The sequence below is a fragment of the Solanum pennellii genome, chromosome 5, assembly GCF_001406875.1.
Source record: "Solanum pennellii chromosome 5, SPENNV200".
In the NCBI taxonomy this organism is placed as follows: Eukaryota; Viridiplantae; Streptophyta; class Magnoliopsida; order Solanales; family Solanaceae; genus Solanum; species Solanum pennellii.
The window spans coordinates 2,399,428-2,422,741 of record NC_028641.1 but is presented as its reverse complement, the minus strand read 5'-3'; the positions used below and the strand labels follow the sequence as shown (position 1 = coordinate 2,422,741).

The 23,314-nt window shown below is 34.5% G+C and overlaps 3 protein-coding genes across 5 annotated transcripts; 1 reads left to right on the top strand and 2 right to left on the bottom strand.

Annotated features, from left to right (window-relative positions):
• Positions 1 to 234: 234 nt before the first annotated feature.
• On the bottom strand, positions 235 to 8,973 carry LOC107018748 (anaphase-promoting complex subunit 2). The gene is made up of 16 exons (XM_015219310.2): positions 8,308 to 8,973; positions 7,584 to 7,673; positions 6,729 to 6,960; positions 6,023 to 6,318; positions 5,774 to 5,845; positions 4,982 to 5,226; positions 3,763 to 4,179; positions 3,425 to 3,626; positions 3,174 to 3,288; positions 3,011 to 3,087; positions 2,328 to 2,447; positions 2,092 to 2,180; positions 1,915 to 1,996; positions 1,638 to 1,829; positions 1,005 to 1,073; positions 235 to 892 (listed from the first exon to the last, which is right to left on the bottom strand). Exons 1-16 carry the CDS (start codon positions 8,539 to 8,541, stop codon positions 770 to 772), a joined length of 2,655 nt encoding a protein of 884 aa, XP_015074796.1. The 5' UTR covers positions 8,542 to 8,973; the 3' UTR covers positions 235 to 769.
• Positions 8,974 to 9,777: 804 nt separating this feature from the next.
• On the bottom strand, positions 9,778 to 13,753 carry LOC107018492 (pentatricopeptide repeat-containing protein At2g34370, mitochondrial-like). 2 transcript variants are annotated; one of them, XM_015218989.2, is made up of 3 exons: positions 13,514 to 13,753; positions 11,371 to 13,312; positions 9,778 to 10,401 (listed from the first exon to the last, which is right to left on the bottom strand). In XM_015218989.2, exons 1-2 carry the CDS (start codon positions 13,568 to 13,570, stop codon positions 11,387 to 11,389), a joined length of 1,983 nt encoding a protein of 660 aa, XP_015074475.1. In that variant the 5' UTR covers positions 13,571 to 13,753; the 3' UTR covers positions 9,778 to 10,401; positions 11,371 to 11,386. The 2 variants fall into 2 exon arrangements, with proteins under 2 accessions (XP_015074475.1, XP_015074474.1); XM_015218988.2 differs by having other exon boundaries at positions 11,371 to 13,753.
• Positions 13,754 to 14,395: 642 nt separating this feature from the next.
• On the top strand, positions 14,396 to 18,261 carry LOC107018899 (mitochondrial uncoupling protein 3). Of its 2 annotated transcripts, XM_015219487.2 has the most exons (3): positions 14,603 to 15,022; positions 16,430 to 17,015; positions 17,965 to 18,261. In XM_015219487.2, exons 1-2 carry the CDS (start codon positions 14,603 to 14,605, stop codon positions 16,970 to 16,972), a joined length of 963 nt encoding a protein of 320 aa, XP_015074973.1. In that variant the 3' UTR covers positions 16,973 to 17,015; positions 17,965 to 18,261. The 2 variants fall into 2 exon arrangements, with proteins under 2 accessions (XP_015074974.1, XP_015074973.1); XM_015219488.2 differs by lacking the exon at positions 17,965 to 18,261 and having other exon boundaries at positions 14,396 to 15,022; positions 16,430 to 17,306.
• The last annotated feature ends 5,053 nt before the right edge of the window (positions 18,262 to 23,314 follow it).

The following is a 23,314-nucleotide window of genomic DNA, read 5'->3' as shown; positions in this document are numbered from 1 at the left end:
TTTATTTATATTGAGAATTTATTAATCATATAAGAAATTGATGAAGCTCGTAACTTAAAATGAGTTGTTGGTTCAGTGATAAAAAAAGGAACCCTATTTCGGTGCTGGGCATGGAATGAACCCTATTTCCAAAATATTTTGACCAACCAAACCTGAAAAACTATGGTCAAGAGTTCGAATCACATTAAGAGTAAATGAAAAACTATGGTTAAGAGTTTGAGATACCAGCAGTTGTTTTAGATAAAAATATACCTCTTCTTTTGAAAATAAAAAAGGCTAGTGTATTCAGTTTACATCATATACAGCATTCAGCAAATAAACAATGGCACCCCTTTCTTTCTATTGAAAACAAAAGTGCAATCTTCTCAGTTTACATCATATACAGAAAATAAGTGAACTGTTAACTAACTGACTACCTAACCTTCTATAACGAACCAGATCCAACGTCTACTCTTGGATGGCTTTGTCTCTTTCTCATCGCGAAGGATGTGCTAATAAATATTACTAACAGTCTTATGCGTTTAGCATATCGAGTCATTCTAACCACAGGAATCTTCTTGATTTGCACTTACCCTCAGCTTGATTAAATAGCACACAAATGATGGACTGCAAGGAATTTACAGATATTTCTGCACTTGAAAAGAGAAGAAACAGAGACCTCTCTGCAGCCAATGTTTGTTATTACCTTCTTAACGACACATTGCATTTCATCAGTCTGAGGAGTGACGATAAGATTTATGCCACCAATAGACAATATAGATGGAATTGATCACTTTTTCAGAAAGTACATTCCATCTCTGAATTCCAACTTCTCCTCAGCAACTAAACCAGATAAGAAGCTTTGCAGTTGTTGCAGAGATTTGTCATATGTAGGATCAGCAATGCAGAACATCTGCAGCAACAATTAGTACTTTTAATTCTTCGGTATTTCATGGCCTTATGCCACAACATAGTTCCCGGTGCAATTATAAATCTTATGAGTTATAAAGCAAATAATTAATTACCTTGAGAGTATTATGAATACGGTCCAACGCCATGCTGCCAAAATTGGTAAGCATCCCAGTGATAAATTTCTGCAGTTAACACCAGCATCTCATTAAACATAACACTAGTGTTTCTTTTTTGTTATTTTGTCCTTAGTTCTTTGCGAGAAGGGTTTCTGTCCTTAGAACTATGAACTACCCTTGCCAATAAAATTAAAAGATAAAAACATTTCAGACTTGTTTAATAGACATTCAATTGGCGGTAAGGTTTGGTAATGGTAGATAAAACATGGCAAGCCAAGACGCAGCCATCTCTGTCCTGCCTTGCAAAAAATTTCACAATGAGTTCCCTGTCAACTGATGTTTAAGCTTTCGAAATCCACTAGTAATTATTTTCTGTATCACTAAGGGAACTATGCACAATATTTCAAAAACTCAGGTACCTCATTAGCAAAGAGAGACTGTGGACTAATTATATGATGATGTTAATGCAACTCAACCAAAGCTTCCACAAGAATACACAAAAAAATAGTTTTACAGAAAAGAAAAGCTTTTACTATTTACACTTGACAACTGTTAAGAGAGTATCAGATTCATATACTTAAAAGATCCATCTGTATGCAAAAGAAAGAAAAAGAAAGTCGAATAGATTACCTCATACACAGTCATCTCTTTTCGCAATTGATCTTCAACAGAGGCCACAGAGCGTTCTCCGTCGTCCTCACCTGCCAATAGCTCCTCACAGCCTCCATCAATAGTTCCACTTTTACCAGTATCATTCATGGTTTCCACCAGAGTAAAAGCATGATCAGCAGAGTCTGCCCCCATTGACTCTGCCAGAACTCCCTAGTCAACCAAGTGAAAAAAGATCAAATAAATTCTTACTCCAGAAAACCATTTACTGATGAAAATGGAAGAGAGAGGAACTAACCTTGCTTATCCAAAAATTTATCCTCCTATTCAACACATCAACAGGTACCCCAACTGCAGCCGCAAGATTCTTAGATATCCACCTACAACATGAGGTGTACATACCCTTTACATCCATTCCCAAAACTTTTCTGAAACAATTGATAAAATAAAAATACAAAGATGATTGCGAAGTTACTTTTTCTGATCTTGAAACTGCATAATAATTGAAGCATGCAAAGGAGTAACATTAAACTGCATTGCCCTATCTTCGAATTGGAGCTCCAACTACAATGGGGTAAAAATGCAGTCAGGCATTTGGTTATATATCAAAGGATGCAGAGAATAGTGAGCTTAGATCTAGAGATTATAAATCAACTGTTTGTGTAGTTTCGAAAGACACACGAGTCCCAAGTACACCGTACAGTTACTGACCTTTACACTGCCCAGATTTTTCTTCCATATTAGCTTACGTGGTGTCTTGACTTCAGTATACCTTTTAGCATAATCAGTCAGTAGCTGCTCCACAGGCTCTGGTAAGTTGATTGCCTCATCCTGCCATCAAATTACCAGATTTTGTTACTTGACTGGCAAAAACGAAACAAAACAAAGAAAGCTACATAAAGGCAAACGATTGAGACTATTAAGTATGTTGCTCGGACTCTCTAAAAATGTTGACGCACTTATGTCGATCCTCCATGTTGAGGAGTTCGAGCAACATGGGGTGGGTGGGGGGGGTGGGGGACCCAAAAGAAAGGAAAGTAACTATCACTTCTCTGTCATCAACAAGGAAGATGTTCTTAATTATCAGAATGTTTAAGGGGATATTCACTTAATTCAGACTAAGACCATGAATTTGTGAACATAAAGGATTCAGAACTCATTAATTTATGATTATTTTGGATGGAGAAAACACAACTAATATCAATAAAATAAAATGGAGCAGTTCAGTTTGAAATATTTTGCTTGCACAATTCATATTTAATGTTTTCATATTTAACATCAAAGATTCTTGTCCAAAATGGATTAAGATGTTCCACTAGATGAGTAAAGACTTTTACTAACGATAGCTAGTAAATAAAGTTTTTGTGTCAGCAAATGTAAGAATAAGTGCATACCTGAATAGGAGGCCAGAAATTTGAAGATATGATGGTAGCATTAACATTATCTAGAGATACATCAAGGTCCTTTTGCTCTGTATTCGAACAAATCCAGAAATCAATGAGATTAATTAAAATTGTGGGAATCCCAAGAACAGGACAAATAACTTACAACCGATACCTGGCTGTGGTTGATGCTTGATAGTTGCTTTTATATTTGTATTTGTCCTCTTTGAGTCGATCAAATCATTGAGCATTATTTCACATTTCTGCATGCTGCTTTCCCCAAAATGAATCTGAAAATGATAAAAATGTCAAGCTGACTATGTAAATCCAGATGAATCATATAGCAGTAAAGGTGTCTATTTTCAAGTACATCATGTGACTGATTGAGATGATAGAGAACTCAAACTCAGAGGTTTGATCACTTACCTTGAGAAGCTCTAGAGTACGTATTTCGGCATCAATGTCATAATCAGATTTGTTCAAAAGCTTCTCGGCCAGCATTACACGGTATTCATTAACCAGCTGATCTTTTGAACCAATTATGCCAACTATCATACCAAGTATGTCAACCTTCCTTCGATATCTGCTTCCCTTCGATGGGTCGGCCTCTACAGGGTCAGGCTCCCAGCTTAAAGATTTCAGATCATAAAAGATATATGCATAAGATATAAAGGGCAGTATACCCAAAAAAAAAAAGATATAAAGTACAAGACAAAGTATGTCCTCCAATCATTTCCGAAACAATAGAGATGAAGATGGCATACTTTTGTGCATTAATCCATGCTTGCTTGTCATCGGAGTTAATATCATCATCAATAGTAGTGTTCTCTTGACTCTCTTCATCTCTATTCAATTCTTCCAGCAGGCTATCCCCAGAACCGCCTGGTCCATTGGGATTTCCACCAGTTCCATCAGTAAGCATGGTCACAATGCATTTAATTGTATCTTTTCTCCCCCTCAGGTATTCCCTTATTGGTTCACCAACAGCTTCAAGAAAAACACCTGCAGGATCTATAGTTCGAAGTGCTTTGATTGTTGAAACATATTGGTGCAATATATCATTGGTTGAGGCACCAGCTGTTAATAATCTATATCTCAGAGATGAGATAAAAGAATCTACCAACTTTGAATGTTGCCCAGTATACTCAAGACATTGTTTCAAGTCTTCAATAGCAGGAGCACTGTCAAATTTTAACAGTCAGTCAACTTGCAAGCTGAAAATTTAAGATCTTATATAAATAAATAGTTACAATGTCGGCAATTGATAAGTGAAGAAAACATAAGCTTCATTCCCTTCATTTCCAACTGAATTGATACTAAAATGCCTAAATGGTACAGATAAAACTAGGAGAATGTTGCATCAAGTTTTATTTCTACAATGAAAGAAAATGGAGCCCAGCATAGTAAATTAGTTACAGGTAAGACTGGAAGAAACATGGGTAAAAGTAAAGATCAGGAGTTGTGAATACCATTACATCCTCTATGCATGTTATATCCACTTAAAAAATTAGTGACCTAATTAAGTAAGTAAGAAGTGTTGCAGTTTGAATGGAAGGAAAAGGAGAGAAATGAGATGAGAACATGGGTGAGTTTAGTTCTTAGCTTCTGAGATTGACTTTTGGGAGGAAAGGGAAGCGATAAAGGTATGCAGAAAGTTCTAAAATTTCAATTCCATCCATAAGTGGGCGGAAACAGAGGGAAAAACCCTTTCTAATGCCAAAAAAGATGCTAAATGTATTAACAAGAGAAATACTTTTTTAAGGGTATCAAAGTCAAATGATATCTCTTCCCTTCTCAACCAAACACCGAATTTACTCCTCTTTTCTTTTACAAAGTCTTCATTCTTTCTTTTCATTTCTTTCCTTCCAAATATATATGAGTTTTCTTGCTTATATATCTGCTACAATATACACCCATGCGCAGAGACTGAACCCCCCATAAACAGAGAAGAAATGAGGAGAAGAAAATGGAATAGTAAATAACCTGTCCGGATAGTCCACAATGATTTCAAAAAGTTTGGCTATTCTGAGATCCTGCAAGGTTTCATAAGCATAATACTCTAAGCGCAACTGCCATCTAACAAGCCCCTCAGATGGAATTCCAGTTCCAGAATAGCACAAGGAGGGGTGGGATGCCAGGGGAGATTTCAGGCCAGGGGAAGGGTCATTGAAGTTAGTAAAATCTCCAAGGTAATCAAGAAGTGCTCGTAAGAACTGAAGGGGCACAGCCTGCACAAATTGGTTCTCAATGTTAGTAAATTGGATCCAACAGAAATTTCCTGACAAGTCAGATTGGTCTAAACATAAGCTTATCCATGTTCTTCAATTTTGAACAAAACTTCATGTAGAATTGATATTCAAGATAATATAGTCAACCTTTCACAAAGTTATTCTGTCATTTGTTTTGTCATCTATACAATGCCTCCCAAGCTATCGACACCAAATCACATGAGTGGAAGTATCACTATCAATAAATTGGTTAGGCACATAATAAAACCATTAGATCCATCTGACTCGAAATGTCTGACTTGTCATATTGCAGGATATCAATGGAATCCAAACTAGTGCACTAGGCAAGGAAAAAATATTTCTTATTTCAGGATGCCAGTCACTTAATATCCCAAATGAATCAAATGACCACCACTATCTCTTCTATTAGTGCTGAAGAAGATAAATTTCAAAAGACCTTGCATTGCCATTCCAAAATAGAACTTTGAAAGGGCCTTTGTCACTGTATTTTGAGACATGAGATTGGGATCATGCAGATGAGACTAACCTGTATCCATGCTTTGATGGACTCCAAAACAGAGCTCCTATAGTCATCACCAGCCAAATCATGTACTTTGTCCTATCACCCACATTCAAAAGAATAATCGTGATCAAGATTAAGTGAATGTTTAATTTATATAGTTTGAAACGATTTCATTTTGTCAAATTAACAAAAATCAGAAACACCACAATTTGATTGATGTCAACTGAAAATGAGGATAAATCAACTGAAACTTTATCATTGTACGCCATGTACCTTTAAAAGAAAAAATATAGCAGAAGCATATGCATCTTCCGCCATAGATGTAAAGCCAATATTTCTCAGATTACGAACAACCATTCCGATGTTCTTCACCAACTTATTGTTCTCTGAAAATACAGCATATTTATGGCTTATATCACTATCCATGTCACCACATTTGTAGGGAAGTTTGCTTTTCTCGTCCAAATCCATTTTATCATCCATGCCTAACTCCTCTTCATCCTCAGAGTTCGCAGCTGCAATTGTACTCAGCTCCTCCAGTCTTCCTTTGAAGTACCAGTGAAGTATCCCTAAAATAGTACGGGGAAGGATAAGCAAGAATTTAAAAATTTAAACTTTATAGGACATAGCCATAGAAGCATCTTTTGATATCAAGCTCCCCTTACCACTCTGTCTCTTCTGAAAAATTGACGACAATGTAAATGTATAAGAATTTCAAACCTCTTCCTTGCCATTTTATATGTGTGTATTGTAAAGACGTATAACCTAACTTATAAATTCAGAAACCAAAGCCGTAAACCAGTGACTAAAGAAGTATAATTCCTGTGTTGTAGCAACAACCCCAGGCAATGGTATTGAACATTTCAGTGATTGGCTACATGATTGGTCCAAGAACAAACTATCTTAGGACTGTAACTTCAAATAGGACAAAAACAAACAATCTAGGATCAATCATGTAGTGAAATAATAATCCACATACCAGGAAAATGGTGAGGAAGGCTAGCCAATAGAACTGAAGACACAATTAGTTGATATTTCGAGAACAGATAAACTCGAGTAGTATCTGGGTTCGCTTGTCCTTGCAATTTGTCTTCTTCATAGGACTGTAAAGCACGAGCCAACAATAATAGGCACTTCTCCTGGAACTGCTTTTGAGATGATATTTCTTCCAAAGCTTTACATATCACTTGCTGAATTTCTTCTTCTAGAATCTGCATCAATACCAATCAGGATTTACTTATAAAATTTCCAAGCCCTAAAACCAAGTCATCGCTTGAGAAAGATAAATACGGCAAATGGAATCAGCAGCAATAACGAGTACATAACCATCCATATCCACTAGCTAGACAAGATAATATTGACAAACATTTTTCCATGTAAATTACTTCCCAAAAATAATAAATGTAGTTGCCGTGTAAGGAAGCTAAGATTCAAAATATAAGCCAATTGCGACAGTGTTCAATAAATTTGTAGCAATGAAAGAAAGAAGTAAAGACCAAGAAACTATGGTAATCATAAAATATAATAACTAAAACCATTAAAAAGTTTAATCACTTACTTAAAAAGGTGTAAATGGGTTGTTAGGTCATATAATGTACAGATACTCTATCAAAGTAAGACTGGATTGGGAACAGAAGTGTAGAACTTTACACGAAGGTACAAAAATCCAAAAATTACAACAAATATAGAGAATTCTCATTAACAATAATCCTGCATCTGCACAGACGCAGACAGTTCCCAGTGAAAATCAAGTAGTAATCTATTTTTTCTAATTCCGTAGAATAGGCCTTCTCTTTAATGTAGAATGACATGACAAAGGATTGTATGTACGTACAAGATCCTTATTAGTTTCAGATGGTGCAGCATTTCTGTAAGGTTCAAAATAACTCCAGAACCTTTTTGCTCCATTTCTCTCAAAAATTTCCTGTTTGAACACAACACTGTCACCGTGAGTTCAAAAAGAACACCTAGTAGAGTCATAATGGCCATACCGGCTTTAAAATATGTAAAACTAGGTTACATCATAAATTTAGGAAATGATGAATCAGTATGCATGGTGTGGCTGAAAATGTTTTCACATATAATATTTTTGTTGATGAAATCATTGGCAAATATTTCGAATATTGACCTTGGAGAAAACATTTTCAAATTCAAGGTATTCAAACATTGAGATGATTTCATCAACCAAAATATTCACTGTGACAACACATTCCCAATTTAAATCCCTTGAATAGTTAAAATTGTCTTCTCCAAAATCAAAAATTTATGATAAGAGAAGAAAACTAATTCAGTCACTTAAGCGCGAAACTCATTTTCCATTTTTCTACTTATATCCAATATTATACCTTGAATAATTACCATATATCACCTACTATTATACTCAATCAAACGCAGGAAACAATGATCCAGGTCACAATTTTCCTCCAAAAAGGAACAATCTTTACTTGTATTTAGCGAAATTGAGTAGCTATGAAGTTTTAGTACATTAATCTGCTTTCGGTATATGCACATTTCATTCAAAACAAAATAACACTATGATGTAAAAATATTGAGCAGACCTCAATGCAACGAAGGAAGTGCTGTTCAACTAGAGATGAAAGGCCATGTTTGCAGAGATTCTTCGCTCGTATTACAAACTCATCGCTGAATGACAAATCACCACTGCCTTTGAGAAGAGCTTCTGAAGAAGAGCAAAAGCCATTCCAGTTTTCCGATATCACTGATATGGAATCATCACTCAACGACTCCAATTTCTCCAAACCGCATCCCGATGAAGACGTATCGCACGTCATTTGTGCAGCTCTTACAAAGTTTGCTACTGATGATTTAGAAATCTACTTTTCCGGCGGAGAAAAAACCCTAATTGATTAAAAATCATGCATATAAAGATTTGTAATTGAGTTAGCCCCGAGAAAAGGAGACTTAGAGAGAGAGGAAAAAGTGAGGCTTTGGGTTCAAGTAAATTGTGCTCTGCTGCTTCAATGGTGTGAAGAAGAATCCAGCTCCTGCATTTGCCGCCATTTTCATGTTTGACTGCACTGTGACTGAAGCCCATGTTCATACACGACCCGACCCGAAATCTAATAGTCACAACATCCCAATAACTTTTTGAGAAGAACTTCAAAACAAATACAGTCTGTGGCTAGGTACAGAATCGTCTTTGTTAAAAAGTGTTTTAGCCTTCATTTTATAGCGCCTAGGAAAATACGAAATGATCGAGGATTGGAGAGCCCCATTCCACATCGCTTGGGGAATGCAAATTTGATCGGGACTTGGAGAGGAGAGGCTTTGTTAGGGAGCGCTTTAGCACCAACGAGAGATATTCGACGCGAAACTGGATTTAACATAAAAACGCAAATTTGATCAAGGATTGGAGAGGAGGGGCTTTGTTAGGGTAGCATGGGAACGCAAATTTGATTGAGGATTGGAGAGGAGGGGCTTTGTTAGGGTAGCATGGGAACGCAAATTTGATTGAGGATTGGAGAGGAGGGGCTATGTTAGGAAGCGATTTAGCGTCAATATGAGACTTTCCGGCGCAAATTTAAATTTAGTCACGCTCCTACGAGTATATAAAAACAAAATAAAATAAGCAGTATAGTTTGTAGCTTAACTATCATATAAATTGTCTAATTACGATTCGTAAAGTTGTGTTTGTTTGTTTGAAGGTGTGTTTGTTTATTGTAATTGTTCGCTTTGTATTATTCTCTTCACAATTATAAATTTAGTTGTGACAAAAATTGACAATTAATATTGATTCCGCTCTCAATTTAGATTTAATTGTGACAAAATGAACAGTTAATGTTGTTTCCACAATTTATTGCATAAATACTAAAAAAGATTTCAAACAAAAGTCGATAATGAACATCTTATTGGTTAGATTATTAATTTAACATGATCACAAAAACCAACAAAATATGAAAATTTGTAATATTTAAAAATCGAATATCAAATTTTATGACCAAATAGATATTTGAAGATAAAATCTATAATCAAACGCTAGCAAAGAAGGTAACAATTCAAGGAAGACATTTGGTGGAAAAGTTTGTAATTTCTGAATGCACTGCATAAACAATAGCCATGTTCAAACATGAAAAAGGAGACCATCAAAGCACAAGGATACAACAGCCATGTTACTAATATTACTGTTCCATAAAAAAGAATGGAAGTACTCAAAATGAAAATATTTTGATCCTATCCTATTAATTTCTATACTTCAGAATGTGAAACAGTTAGCTTCAGACATAGAAAACAACTCCCTTCATGGACAACCGTCCTCGACAACTACAACTAGTCTAGCTGATCCGGTTTGAGAAGATGGTTCATCTGGTCTTGTTCCGGGGTGAACAGAGTATAGAAGCTTTATATGTTTCTCGGTGAGTCAAAAAACCTGGCTGCTCATCCTTTACAATCTTTAGAACAATAACTCAGTATCTGCTATTGCACTCACCTTTGTATCCTTTCTGGACAACTTATGCATATTGACACTTTAACAGCACCAACCAAATCAAGAGGTCATGAGGCATTAAATATGGTAGGTACTTGCCGATCTTTGAACAGCGCGACACGAACAGCTGATAAAGTAAGTGGAAATCATCCCATCTGCTATGAATTATACCTATGCTCTACAATCTTGAGTCTTGGCTGTGTTAAAGCTGCAAGAAACTATGCTTTAGAATTACATGATCGGAAAAGGTACCTTTTTACAATGAAGTTATCATATAAATCAACATGAAAAATAAAGCATTCAAACAAGATTGTATTAATACGAACCTGGAAATATTTACAGAACTTTGGAAAAGAATATCTTAGACAACCACTGAAAATGGTATAAACAACAATGATGCATCTCTACTTGTTTGGGAATAATATGAAATATCCTTAGTTTGCTGCTTAACCTCAAAAATGCTTCGAAAAGAAAAATACAAGAAAGGCATTCCATTCCACCAAGCAAATCACTTTTTTAAAAAATAAAAAAGTGTAAAGATGGAGAGGATACAGAGAAATACAGTAATCAGCCTTGGGACATAGGCATTCCAAAGTGCTATCATATTCTCAATCATTAAATCTTAAGAAAGCTATCTGCTCAACATGCTTGAAGCACCATAAGTATTTCCGGTATTACCTATTTGAAGCAGGTAATGAATGACTTGTTTTAATATATTCTGCTACTGCAAGAGCTCCATGGGCAAAACTAACATATGGTATTTAAATATGGGTTTAACGTTGGGCCAAACTTTTTAGTTGAAAGGTCAATTTTTTTGTAGTATACCAATCTTAACATCTCCAAAGAAAGTAAGAAATATGTAGCTTCTCCGGGATAGAATAAAAGGCCGTTCAGTTGATCTTCATAATAATGAGTGGGAAACTGAACATATTCTTAAGAAATGCCAACAAATGTTAGGACTTGGGTGTTATGCCCTTAGAGTCGCATTCCCTGGTCGTGAAATTACATCTCGTGTCTCTGGTTATAAACTTTGGTAATTTCATGCTTATGTCCTTTTCTTAATGAAGCATGTTTATGTGATTTGTTTTACACAAAGAAAGAAAATAAAAAAGAAAAAAGGAAAAAGAGAAAAAGATCTTCTAGACGACAATAAAAAAAGTAATATACTAAGTATTACCTGAAGGTCAGGATCTTCACCAATAATCCTTACACGAGCACAATCCATCTTTTAAATGATGAAATCTTTTAGCATCTCGCATGATAATTTCCCGACCGACAAGCCTTGAAGCAATCTTTAATGCATTATGGCAATCACCACAGACACGCAGATTCTTTATAATCCGGATTGGTGATCGTGCAGAGCTATTCATAAGACCTTGAGCAAAAGCCAATCTCTCGCTGTGAGCCATTAAAGCGTCCTCTTTAGTTTCTTGGTCTACATCATGTAACACAAACTTCGTCTCTGGTATATAACCGTCCTCCTTCATTAGCTGCTTTAAACCCCTAAGCAATGCATATATCTTCTCATGATCGGGATGTGACCTATCTCCTGCACGATATTCATGAACTTTGCTTCTAGCCTCAAGAAGACTTTGAGCAGATTTCTTCTTCTCTTTCTCCGTAGCGATGTCTGATGCTTTTACAGCCAAAAAACCTGCCTTTGACTGTTCATCCAAACGAGATGGGTCCAGGAGCTCAACAATCTCCGCACAACGATCCCCAAGCTCCAAGTTCCCATGAATTCTACAGAGATTCATCATGGTTTCCCATACATCAATACTTGGCTCTATAGGCATCCTTTCAATGAACTCCATAGCTTCATCAAGATATCCCGTACTTCCCAACATATCCACCGCTCCAACATATTGTTCCATGGATAGATCAATGTCATAATCCTTACTCATTGATTCAAAGTGCAACATGCCCTCAACTATATCACCAACAACACTACAAGCATGGAAGACTCCCAGAAACATTTGGCCATCAGGTTTCATCCCAGTTTCCTTGAATTCCCCAAACAATTCTATTGCATCTTCTCCAAGACCATTCTTACCAAGCCATGTAATCATTGTGTCCCAAGAAGTCAGATTACGTTGAGGCATTTTTCGGAACACTAGAAAGGCATCTTTCATGGAGCCACATTTTCCATACATTTCAAGAATCTTATTGTACATTTTGATGTCAAGATGAGGATGAGATCTCACAAGGTGCTCATGAATTGATTTAGCATCCTCAAGGGATTTATCCTCACTACACACATCCATCAACATAATATATCTAGACAAATCGACTGTGACATGTTGCTGCTCCAACAACTGCAAAACTTCTACTGCCTCCTTTACTTTGCCTTCTTTACATAAGTCATCAAGCTCATCAACTGAACCTTTTTTACTGCTGCTATCATCAGAATCAATCAACTGTTCGACAGATGTTGCACTTCTCATTTCTTGATGGCCAACTATTCCATTCTGATATTGATAAGAAGCTTGATGTCCAGCACTAGAGGGGTTAAAGCCGCTTAAGTTTTGCTGATATCGCCCCATCATCTCCCTTGAGTAGCCACTTGAATTCGTATGCCTTTCCATGTTATAACCACTTGCATTTTGTGGATACTCAGATTGAACATTCCTTACATTTCCAGGGTCATAATTGGAAAGGTTTTGCTGAGGCATTCCAACATTTCTCATGTAATTGCCACTGAAATTCTGCTGTGACGTTACACTGTTTCCACCATTTAAATTCTGTTGATAGTGTCCATATACTCCATTTTGACTCGACTGAGCTTCTAAACCTCCCTCAAACCTGGAACTACGATCATTTCTATTATGAACTAAATTACTTTGATAATCCTTTCGAGACCCGAAATCATTGTTTCTCCCAACTGTTTGCTGAAATTCATTTCTAGATGAAACATTAACATACCCAGATGAAAAGTTCTCATTTTTCGCATATGGGTTCTGCTGAAACCCTTTGGTATCCTTTAGTTCTTGAAATTCAGTTCTAGTTTTTTGCTCATAAACCTCACTAGGGTTCTGCTCTATTCTCCTAGAATTTCCACTATAACTCCCGCCGCCTTGCGTGCTACGAGATAACTGCTGATTATACGCCCATTCCTGATCCTGCCAGTTTAATTTATTCAAAGAACCCGTATTGTTCGAGTTATAATTCAAATCCCCATCTGGGTTTTGCTGAAAATCACTGTTATTTCCCCCCTTTGACTCACTATAATTATCAATCTCAGATATTTGAGTAGCAGTACTGATATTTCTTAAAAAATTAACGAACTTTAACGATTCTAAATGAAGAGATTGTCTGCTTACCTTTGATAGAGTTCTCAATGATTTGGATGTCAGTATGGTGGCTCTACTTCTATACATCTTTTTGGCGATTATTTGATGAGCTTACGCAACAGAAAGAGGCGGCGCTGCGGCCGAGCAATGGTGTTTCCGACTGCTTAAACCCTCTCACGGTCGAGGCTTAAGATATGAAGGCGACGAAGAAGAAGGTTTGTAGAAACAAGAATGTGTGATATGATCCCTTTACTTTTGGAAAATACAACAAAAGACCCTTTAATTTATTCATTTCAATGTTTATGAAAAAAAAAATAGAGACTATAGTGTATAAATATTAAAATATTAAAGACAAAGTATATATATAAAAGAGAAATTGATATATGATTCAAGTTCGAATTAATACGTAAAAGAATTGAATTGACTTTGTATTTATAGAATAAAAGAAGATGTTCGGAAAAAAAGTAGTTTATAATGTATTATTAATATTTTTATTGATTTGAGTTATTCTTAAGTTATCTATTTAAATTAGTAAGTTCTTTGCTTATAAGTTATTGTTTGAATATTTGCATGTTACTTATTTGGTGCAGAACTTATCAAAAAAAATATGTGTGACCATCATATTTGCAATACCTTCTCTTAAATGTTTAACTATTGATCATGTTCCTTATTAAAAATATTGCTAGAAGAAACCAATTAAGAAAATACAAAAATTTATAAAAATCTTACTAATTTCGAAGAGAATTACTCAAATACATTGTAGTTTGAAAATATTACAATTTTTATTAGATTTTGAAGCGTCCAAATACATTCAGATACGTATAAGTATATGTAGCTCGAGATACACATGGTCAAAATTAGATGTAATTTATTTTGAATACAATATATCCAATGGATTCGCGTGAATCTGAGGCACATAACAAATCTCACTCGCGTCTTTCGCTTTTCTCCCATGTGGTTCGCCACTCTCTTTATGTATCTAGTATCTCAGATAAATACAAATCACACTATATATTCAATATTTGTTATGTATATTTAACGTGACTAACTCTACACTTCCCATCAAGCTTAGCACGGCCCAAGAGTTGAAGATGGGCCGGCTCCAAAGATTAAGTGTATATGGTCTATAATACTGATGCCTCTGAGGCCTGGACCACTAGCTCAATGAAAGCCCAAGAGTTTAACGATGGCCGGAGAGCCCATACAACAAAGTTAGCAGTGACGGCGATGTCGGCAATGGCGGCGGAAACGGCCACGTTTCCGGTTGACCTCATCAAGACGAGGCTTCAACTCCACGGCGAATCTCATGTTTCGTCTCGACGGACATCAGCCGTCCGAGTAGTGGCGGAGATCTTACGAAACGACGGCGTTTTAGGACTATACAAGGGATTGTCACCGGCGATTATAAGGCATATGTGTTACACTCCAATTCGAATCGTAAACTATGAGTTTTTGAGGAATTTTTTGGTTCCTGCTGATCATACACTTTCTCTGTCAAGCAAAGCTATTATTGGTGGAATATCTGGAGTTATTGCTCAGGTAAATTGAGATTTCAATTTTTGGAATTACGTTGTTGTATTGAGCTAAATAAATTGGAGATATTGTGTTAACTCTCGAATAATTCCACTGGATACCATGGGAGTAGAGATTTGAATTTGAGACCTCATGCTGCTCAACGCATTTCATTGACCAACGCATTTCATTGACCACTAGGCACACGCGCTAGCGCAATACTGATCTTTTATTAATTGTATATGAAGGAATTTGACTAGTAAGGGAGGAATATTTTGGTATGTACTCTGTTAATAGTAGTGTAAGAATATGTAGTGAAAAAATGGCTGAAAATTAGTTTGATAAGGAAACTATTGTTCAAGGTTTCAACTTTATATAGTTAAACATATTGAACTACTGAAAAGTTGGTGTCAAACAGTATTATTAGTAAAATAGTGTCACAAATTTTGAGTTAGGTGGTCATTAGAGTTGGATACGTGACTAATGCAGTGAGTGAGTAGAGCTGATATCTCATTCATATTGCAGAAGTCCATGTGAATTCTGAAAATGTAAACATTCGATACGAATTTGTTTTCTATAAACGGTGAATGGTCGGTTATCTTCTTGTTTATAGAGTGGATTGCCTTATTTGTGGTGTCCCCCGCTTCTTTTGCTTACTTTGATGAAGATTAGCCCTTCAAAGAGGAAAAATGTTTTCGTTTGATGGGGATTCATCAGAATCTGAATTGAGTAGAGCAACTAATTGTACATTCTTTAGGGAAGAGGAATCTCTTTATTAGATTGTCAATTCTTCATTCCCTTCGTGCTACCCGAAACTTTTGAGTAAGTGGATGAAGGACTAGTGATCGCCAGAACAAAACTTGGGTATCGTGATTTGTTATTTTTGCGGACTAGAAGAACAAAGTTCTTTGTAGTGTTTCTTTTTGATTAATTTGCCATTCCGAGTAAAAAACCAGTTGTCTTAAACATTGTATATAACAGTTTCCTTCTGTTTTGAAATTTTATTTACTGTACCGAGATATAGATGTTGGTAGGTGCACTTGGAAGGGTTTATGAAGCATGTATCCGTTCATGTTTGTGAATTTATCACTCTAGTAGGTTTATGGAAATTAGTTCCTTTTATCTCTCCACCAAAGATTATATTGTCTCAAACCCTTTATCTTCTAGTCTCTAATTTAGTCATTTTTATGATTCCACATGATGCTATCTTATTTATGTTTTACATCTCTGATATCCTGTAGCTTTGTGCTTGTTGGGAAGAAAGTAAAGTATGACTAGCTAATGCAAATTGATAAAAGATATGTTGATACTGCTAAGCAGAGAAAATTTTGAAGAATGATCTGCGACTTGTCTTTACTAGGTCGCTATGCTTAAGCTTTCAATTCCTTACTTCAGCAGGACTTACTGTGGAACATGTGTCTTCTTGTGATTCAGGTTGTGGCAAGCCCAGCTGATCTTGTCAAAGTTAGGATGCAAGCAGACAGTAGAATGGCAAGCCAAGGTCTACAACCTCGATATTGTGGGCCATTTGATGCCTTCAACAAGATTATTCAGACTGAAGGCGTCAGGGGACTTTGGAAAGGCGTGCTCCCAAATGTTCAGAGAGCTTTTTTAGTTAACATGGGAGAACTAGCGTGCTATGATCATGCAAAACGCTTTGTGATCAATAACAACATAGCAAATGATAATATATATGCACACACTTTATCATCTATAATGTCAGGCCTGTCAGCAACTACATTGAGCTGTCCAGCAGATGTAATTAAGACGAGAATGATGAATCAGGCTGCTGATAAGCAAGGGAATTGCAAGTATAGAAACTCCTACAATTGTCTTGTCAAAACAGTCAGAGTTGAAGGACTCAAAGCATTGTGGAAGGGATTCTTTCCTACATGGGCTAGGCTTGGCCCTTGGCAATTTGTATTCTGGGTATCATATGAGAAATTCCGACAAATCGCTGGTCTCTCTTCATTCTAACCAATTCATCACTCTGAGTGCTATATAACACAGTGGAGCAAAGGTTCGATTTTCAAATTTTGTTCCCTTTGATTGATCTTGAGTTATATATATGTTGTATCTTAGTGTGTGTTGAGAAGCCAAGTGTGCTTCTTTACTCCCTTTTTTAGGAAAACTTGGGTAGACAGAGTCTTCTACTTGGAATTATTCATCATAGGCGTTAGTTAGTTAAAGAATGTATTTTACGGGCCGAATTCTGTTGCAGACAAGAAACTCTATATTTAAGTGGAAAAGGACAGAGAGACGAACTCATTATCTAACGAATAACGAACTCATCGAGATTTCTATCCAAAAATTAATATACTTAAAGAAGGAAAATTTAGTAAGTAGTATATTTCATAAAAATGTGTCCTTCTATTAATGTGTATAATGGCTATTTATAGCCATGAGATTTGTGCAACTCATCACTTGTTTGGGGCCCACGTGGCATATTCTACAACACTCCCCCTTGTATGTCTATGTAAGTATATAGACATACATAACACGCATTACTTGTTGCCTCATTAAAAACCTTTCTAGGAAAACCCAGTGGGATAAAACCTAGACTAAGGAAAAAAGAGTACAGTGCGTATTTTACTCCCCCTGATAAAAACCACGATTCAGATGGTTAAGTTTTCGCATTCCAATTTTGTGAATCATCTTCTCAAGAGTTGAGGCTGGTAAAGATTTGGTAAATAAATCTGCTGGATTATCACTTGAACGAATTTGTCGCACATCAATATCACCATTCTTCTGGAGATCATGTGTGAAGAACAATTTTGGTGAAATGTGTTTTGTTCTATCTCCTTTTATAAAGCCTCCTCTTAGTTGAGCTATGCATGCAACATTGTCTTCAAAGAGCATTGTGGGTATCTTGACGTCACACTTCAAACCACATCTTTCTTTGATAAAATGTATTACTGATCTTAACCATACACATTCTCTACTTGCTTCATGAATGGCTATTATCTCAGCATGATTTGAAGAAGTAGCGACAATAGACTGCTTCGTAGATCGCCATGATATAGCAGTACCTCCGTATGTGAACAGATAGCCTGTTTGTGATCGAGCTTTATGTGGGTCAGATAAATAACCTGCATCTGCATGACCAACAAGATCTATAGTACAAGAACTATAGTACTACAAGAACTATAGTACAGATCTTTCATAAAAATGTGTCCTTCTATTAATGTGTATAATGACTATTTATAGCCATGAGATTTGTGCAACTCATCACTTGTTTGGGGCCCACGTGGCATATTCTACAACAATGTGCAACTCATCACTTGTTTGGGGCCCACGTGGCATATTCTACAACAATGTGCAACTCATCACTTGTTTGGGGCCCACGTGGCATATTCTACGACAATATATATATATATATATGAACTCTATGATGCAAGTCAATAATATTATTTTTTATTTTAACTAAATAATTCGTTTCTTAATCACCTCTTCATAGTTCATGCTACATTACTCATCGATAGGGATGACTATTTCAGTCCGTATTTATAAAACTAATTCATTTCCTCAACCCACCCCTTTGCACTATCCAACCATCCCTACCTACATACCTCCACCTATCCCGCACCCTTGTACCACACCCATCCTAGGGTTAGAGATCGAGTCCCGAGTCAGAGTCAGGTACGAGGATCGGGGTTGAAAGTTGGTCTCGAGTTTGGGGTAAAATTTTGGTTCCAAGACGAAGTCTGGTTGGGATGGAGAGTTAGGTTCAGGATCGAGAGTCGTGTACCGGGTCAAGTTTGGTAGTTGGGTCCGAGTTAGGGTTGGGATCAGGAGTTGGATCTCCAATTCTATTTTAGAATCAGGGTCAAGCTAAGGTAGGAATCGAGAGTCTAGTCAGGGTCAAGTCTTCGGTCTCAGGTCAAGATTGAGAGTCGAGCTTCCGGTCTTGGATCCCAGGTCTCGAGTTAGCTTCGGAGTTGATTCCCGTGTTGGGTTGGGAGTCATGTCATGGATCGGTTGGATTATAAGGTTGATAGAGAACAAAAAATATCTCTCTTACTTTATAAAGAAAGTCATTTTTCTTAAATTAAAAAAAAAAGTCTATTTAAAAGTTATTTCTTAAAACATGAATTAGAAAACATTTTAAATTTAATTCTACCAGACTCACCCTTAAAATAAATTCTTTTTACTTGTAAAGCTAATTCAAATTAATGTCTTTTAAGACATTAAAGTGAATTAGAACCATTATCCTCCATTCATATTTAATCCGATCTAATATTCTTTACACATATTCACAAGTCAATCCAATCTATTTTAACACTGTATTTTCAATCCGATCTAATCCACTCACTTGTAAACACAAATATAAAAATTAACATATGTCAATGTTAATTAAACATTTCGATACAATTATACTCTTGTATATACGTATATTTGTACTCAATTATAAATTGAATACACACCATCCCACTGTCTACACTGACCTATTATTTAATTTTGCATGTGTCATTAACTTTATTTTCAATATACATTTATTCTATCCTCCAACTACACATATATCAGACTATCATCCAATTAATTACATTACAACTTTATATAAAACATATGGTTGCATCTACGCCTAATAATTACTATAACTTAAAACCTATTATCAAGTACGGAGCTAGAGGAACGCAATGTGTTTAATTTCATCCAACCCCCTTTCAACTCACCATAAAGAAAATCGAAACTAAAAGTAAAAATAATTTACCGAGATACTAACTATTTTACCATGATAAGTTATGCTCGTAAATATGGATGGAGCTAGTCCAAACGACTACTGAAGTATAGAAATAACTTTTTGCGATAATAATTGAGTGATATTTGAGAAATCAAATATGAAAAATGCGGTTTATATAAGTTTAAAAAATAATTAATTATAGTGCATTTTTTATTTTAATTTATTACTAATTGCGGAAGAGACGGGGGAAGACAAAATCATAAATTTTAATGTCCCATATCTTGTGGTTTGAATTAGCCTTAAAGTTATTAAATATTATACATAATAAATAGAGGGACCTCATTATTATAATGTTCACCAAAATCTGCAAAACTCAATTTATTATAAAGCCTGTATTTACGTACTCATTTTTTTTATTATATGGTCACACATTTGCAAATATTAAACATAGTAATAAAGTTTTACGCGTTGGCACCTTTAATAACCACCAATCTTCATCTTTTTTTAATCTTCAAAATTACAAATATATATATATATATATATATATATATATATATATATATTAAAAGATATTAAATAGTATCGTTTTTCTCTTCATATATATTTAGTTTTCAGAATTTGAAGTCTATTAATTTTAAATTCTAACGTAATTTATTGAGTTTAAGATATATTATATAAACATAATAAGCAAACTTTTAACACAAATATAAATTTAAGTTAAAATTATTAAATTCTGACGAGCTAGTAATAAGGTCGTGCATATGACAGAATATTAAAATTGCATGCATGTAGTGACATGGACCACTTGGTTTCATGCAACAATTTAATTCACTAGTAAAAAATTACTGTTTTCCGACGAAACTTTTCACTGAATATGTTCAGTAGCTATATCTGTAGATATTCTGATTGAATCGATAGAGGGAAATAGTAATATCTTTATATAGAAAAATTTAAAAGTTTCTTGCTATTTCAGTAAGAATATGTTTTCCACTATGCGTTTTTTTATTGAGCTAATTCGATAAAAAATAAGTGAGAAAATAACGTTATTTCTAATAGTGATTATGAACAATGTGAAAATATATTCACACTTTTTTTTCACGTTTATACGATTAAGGTGTACGAATTGTGTATAAATAGACTTGATGTTTAACTTAAAAGAGAAGAGTACTACTACTGAATCATTGAATCTAATCAAAGATGCAGTTACCATATTGGAAGAAGTAAAAAGTACTCAAATATTAAGTTTCTAGGTAATTATTGTCAAAAAAATATTTCGAGTACTACTTTTTGTAAAATATAGTGAAGCATTTTAATTTATTTAAGGATATCATTTGTTATTTTGCCAAAATTAGTAGTATGGCCCTATCTTGATTTAGTTAGCGCTTCAATGTAGATTTTAAATATCGAGTGAAAAATAAAAAAAGAACATACTTTTACTATATATTTTTAAGTTAGTTGAGATATTCTATAGTCTCCCCCGTTTACACTTCGGTTTTATTATTACCTATTTACGTTCTTTATTTTATTTTCATATTGATTGTTGTTGCTATCAGTATCTTTTATTGTGTTTTTTGATATGTGTTTTACTTTTAGCAGAGGGTTTATCAGAACAACTTCTCAGTTCTTATAAAATTGTATATTTCTCAAGCCACTAATGAGATTTCATTAGATATATTATTGTTTATAATATACGAAATGATCTATAAGATTGCATACTTCTCAAGCCACTAATAAGATTTTATTAGATATATTATTGTTTATAATTTACGAAATGATGTACGAAGTATATAAATAAAAGATGATGTAAAAAGAAAAGGATTGTTATTCCTCCGTTCTCATTTTTAAAAATTAAGAGATTTTTTTAAAAAAATTTGTTTTTAGCATTGATTATTCTAGATTTAAGAGGGAGTTAGATAAACAAAATTTAAAGATACATTAATCAAATTACACTTTTAATTATTTTATTTTTAAAAAAGTTTTTTATGCAAAAATCTTTACGATAACAACTAAATGGAAACAGAGAGAGTAATATAACATTGAATCTAATCAATTATACAGTTACTCATATAGGGGAAGAAAAAATTACTAACCCAGTGATGAGACTGCTCCACCCTTTACCAGATGTCTTAGTTTCGAGTTCAGAGTATGGAGAAAATTTTGTTGAGAGTGTCACCCCCGAATGAGCCCTATAGTGCGATTCAGATTCAATTAGGGCTCCATTAAGGCTCTAGGCACCGAAAAGAAAAAAAAAGGGTGAAACTTACCCGCACCGAGTGTTTACACCAAAATCCATTATTATGTGATTTAATAAAGTAAAACGCATGTTAATTAAATAAGATTGAGTAAAATAAACTGTAAACTTAAACACATTGAGTGCATACATTGGATTATTAGAAACACCCAATGCTGATAAGTATCACCCCTCAAATAACATTAAATTTCTAGCTAATTTCTAGAACTACTTTTTTGTTGCTTCAAAATATATAGTGAGGAATTTTTAATTTCTATAGGGATATAATAAATTTGTTATTTTGCCTAAATTAGTAGTATTAATTTGTGAAGGGATCATGACATATATTGAATAAAAATAACAACTTAAATGTACTTCTTTATATAAAGTAAGTTAGTTGAGATATCCCCCACGATGTCATCAAGAGTCCCAATATTATTTATGATTCTTAAATAAATATGGTACATTTTATCTTTGGTTCTAACTTAATATATCACCCAAATACCCGACATGTAAATTGATGAAAGGGGAACACATGTTGATCAAGAATATGAGGCGGAGTCAAAAACGCGCAAGAGTTTATTCGAATTCTTTTTATTGATAATAAAAAAATTATACAAAAAATTATATAAATATACCTCTCGATTCTCATATTTCCTTTTTGTTTTTTGGATGATGTAAATATAAATCTTACAGGACAGAGCTAGAGAAGCGTAACGAGGGATTTATTCGAATTATTTTTGTCGATATATTCTCTAAAATATAATACGAAACATTGTATAAATGTACATCTCATCTTTCTTTTTGGTTTTCGAATGATGTAAATATAAATATTTCAATTGTTTGTATTATTATTTAGAATGAAAGGAAGAAAAAAAGGTGGTGAGTATATCAATTTGTTAAATTATATATAGTGATGATTTTCATCTAAAATTAACAAAATTGGGCTATGAAAGCATATATCCATTTAAAGTTTAGCAGGTTATTGACTTGAGCTATATTAATATAGGAAAAATTAGTAAATTAGTCAAAATAAATAACATATTTAGTAAAAATATCCATACTTTATAAATATTAGCAATAATGTCAAAAATGTCATTATTTTAAAAAATTTATGTGTCCCAATTTTCTTCCTATTTTATCTCTCTTTTTCAATTAATTCTATATATCCTTTTTTAAAAAAAAAAATCATTCTCTCTCATATTTATCTTTTCAAATTGTTAATTCTCTCTCCCATTTAATTTTTTTCTCTCATGGTGGTTATCTTTTCTGATTTTCCTCCAACATTCAAGTTGCAAATATTTTTTTGCCATATATTTTGGTTGTTTTTTTAATCCAAAATTGAATCAACAAGAATCTTTTTGATTAAGGTATCTCTAATCTTTATATTATTTTCAGATTTCTTTTC

Coding starts and splice junctions, on each gene's coding strand:
- LOC107018748 (XM_015219310.2), bottom strand. CDS start 8,541: ATGACGTGCGATACGTCTTCATCGGGATGCGGTTTGGAGAAATTGGAG. Junction 6,319..6,728: donor CCTTCCTCACCATTTTCCTG/GTATGTGGATTA, acceptor GTACTATTTTAG/GGATACTTCACTGGTACTTC. Junction 2,181..2,327: donor AAAATCTGGGCAGTGTAAAG/GTCAGTAACTGT, acceptor ACCCCATTGTAG/TTGGAGCTCCAATTCGAAGA.
- LOC107018492 (XM_015218988.2), bottom strand. CDS start 13,570: ATGTATAGAAGTAGAGCCACCATACTGACATCCAAATCATTGAGAACT.
- LOC107018899 (XM_015219487.2), top strand. CDS start 14,603: ATGGTCTATAATACTGATGCCTCTGAGGCCTGGACCACTAGCTCAATG. Junction 15,023..16,429: donor TATCTGGAGTTATTGCTCAG/GTAAATTGAGAT, acceptor CTTGTGATTCAG/GTTGTGGCAAGCCCAGCTGA.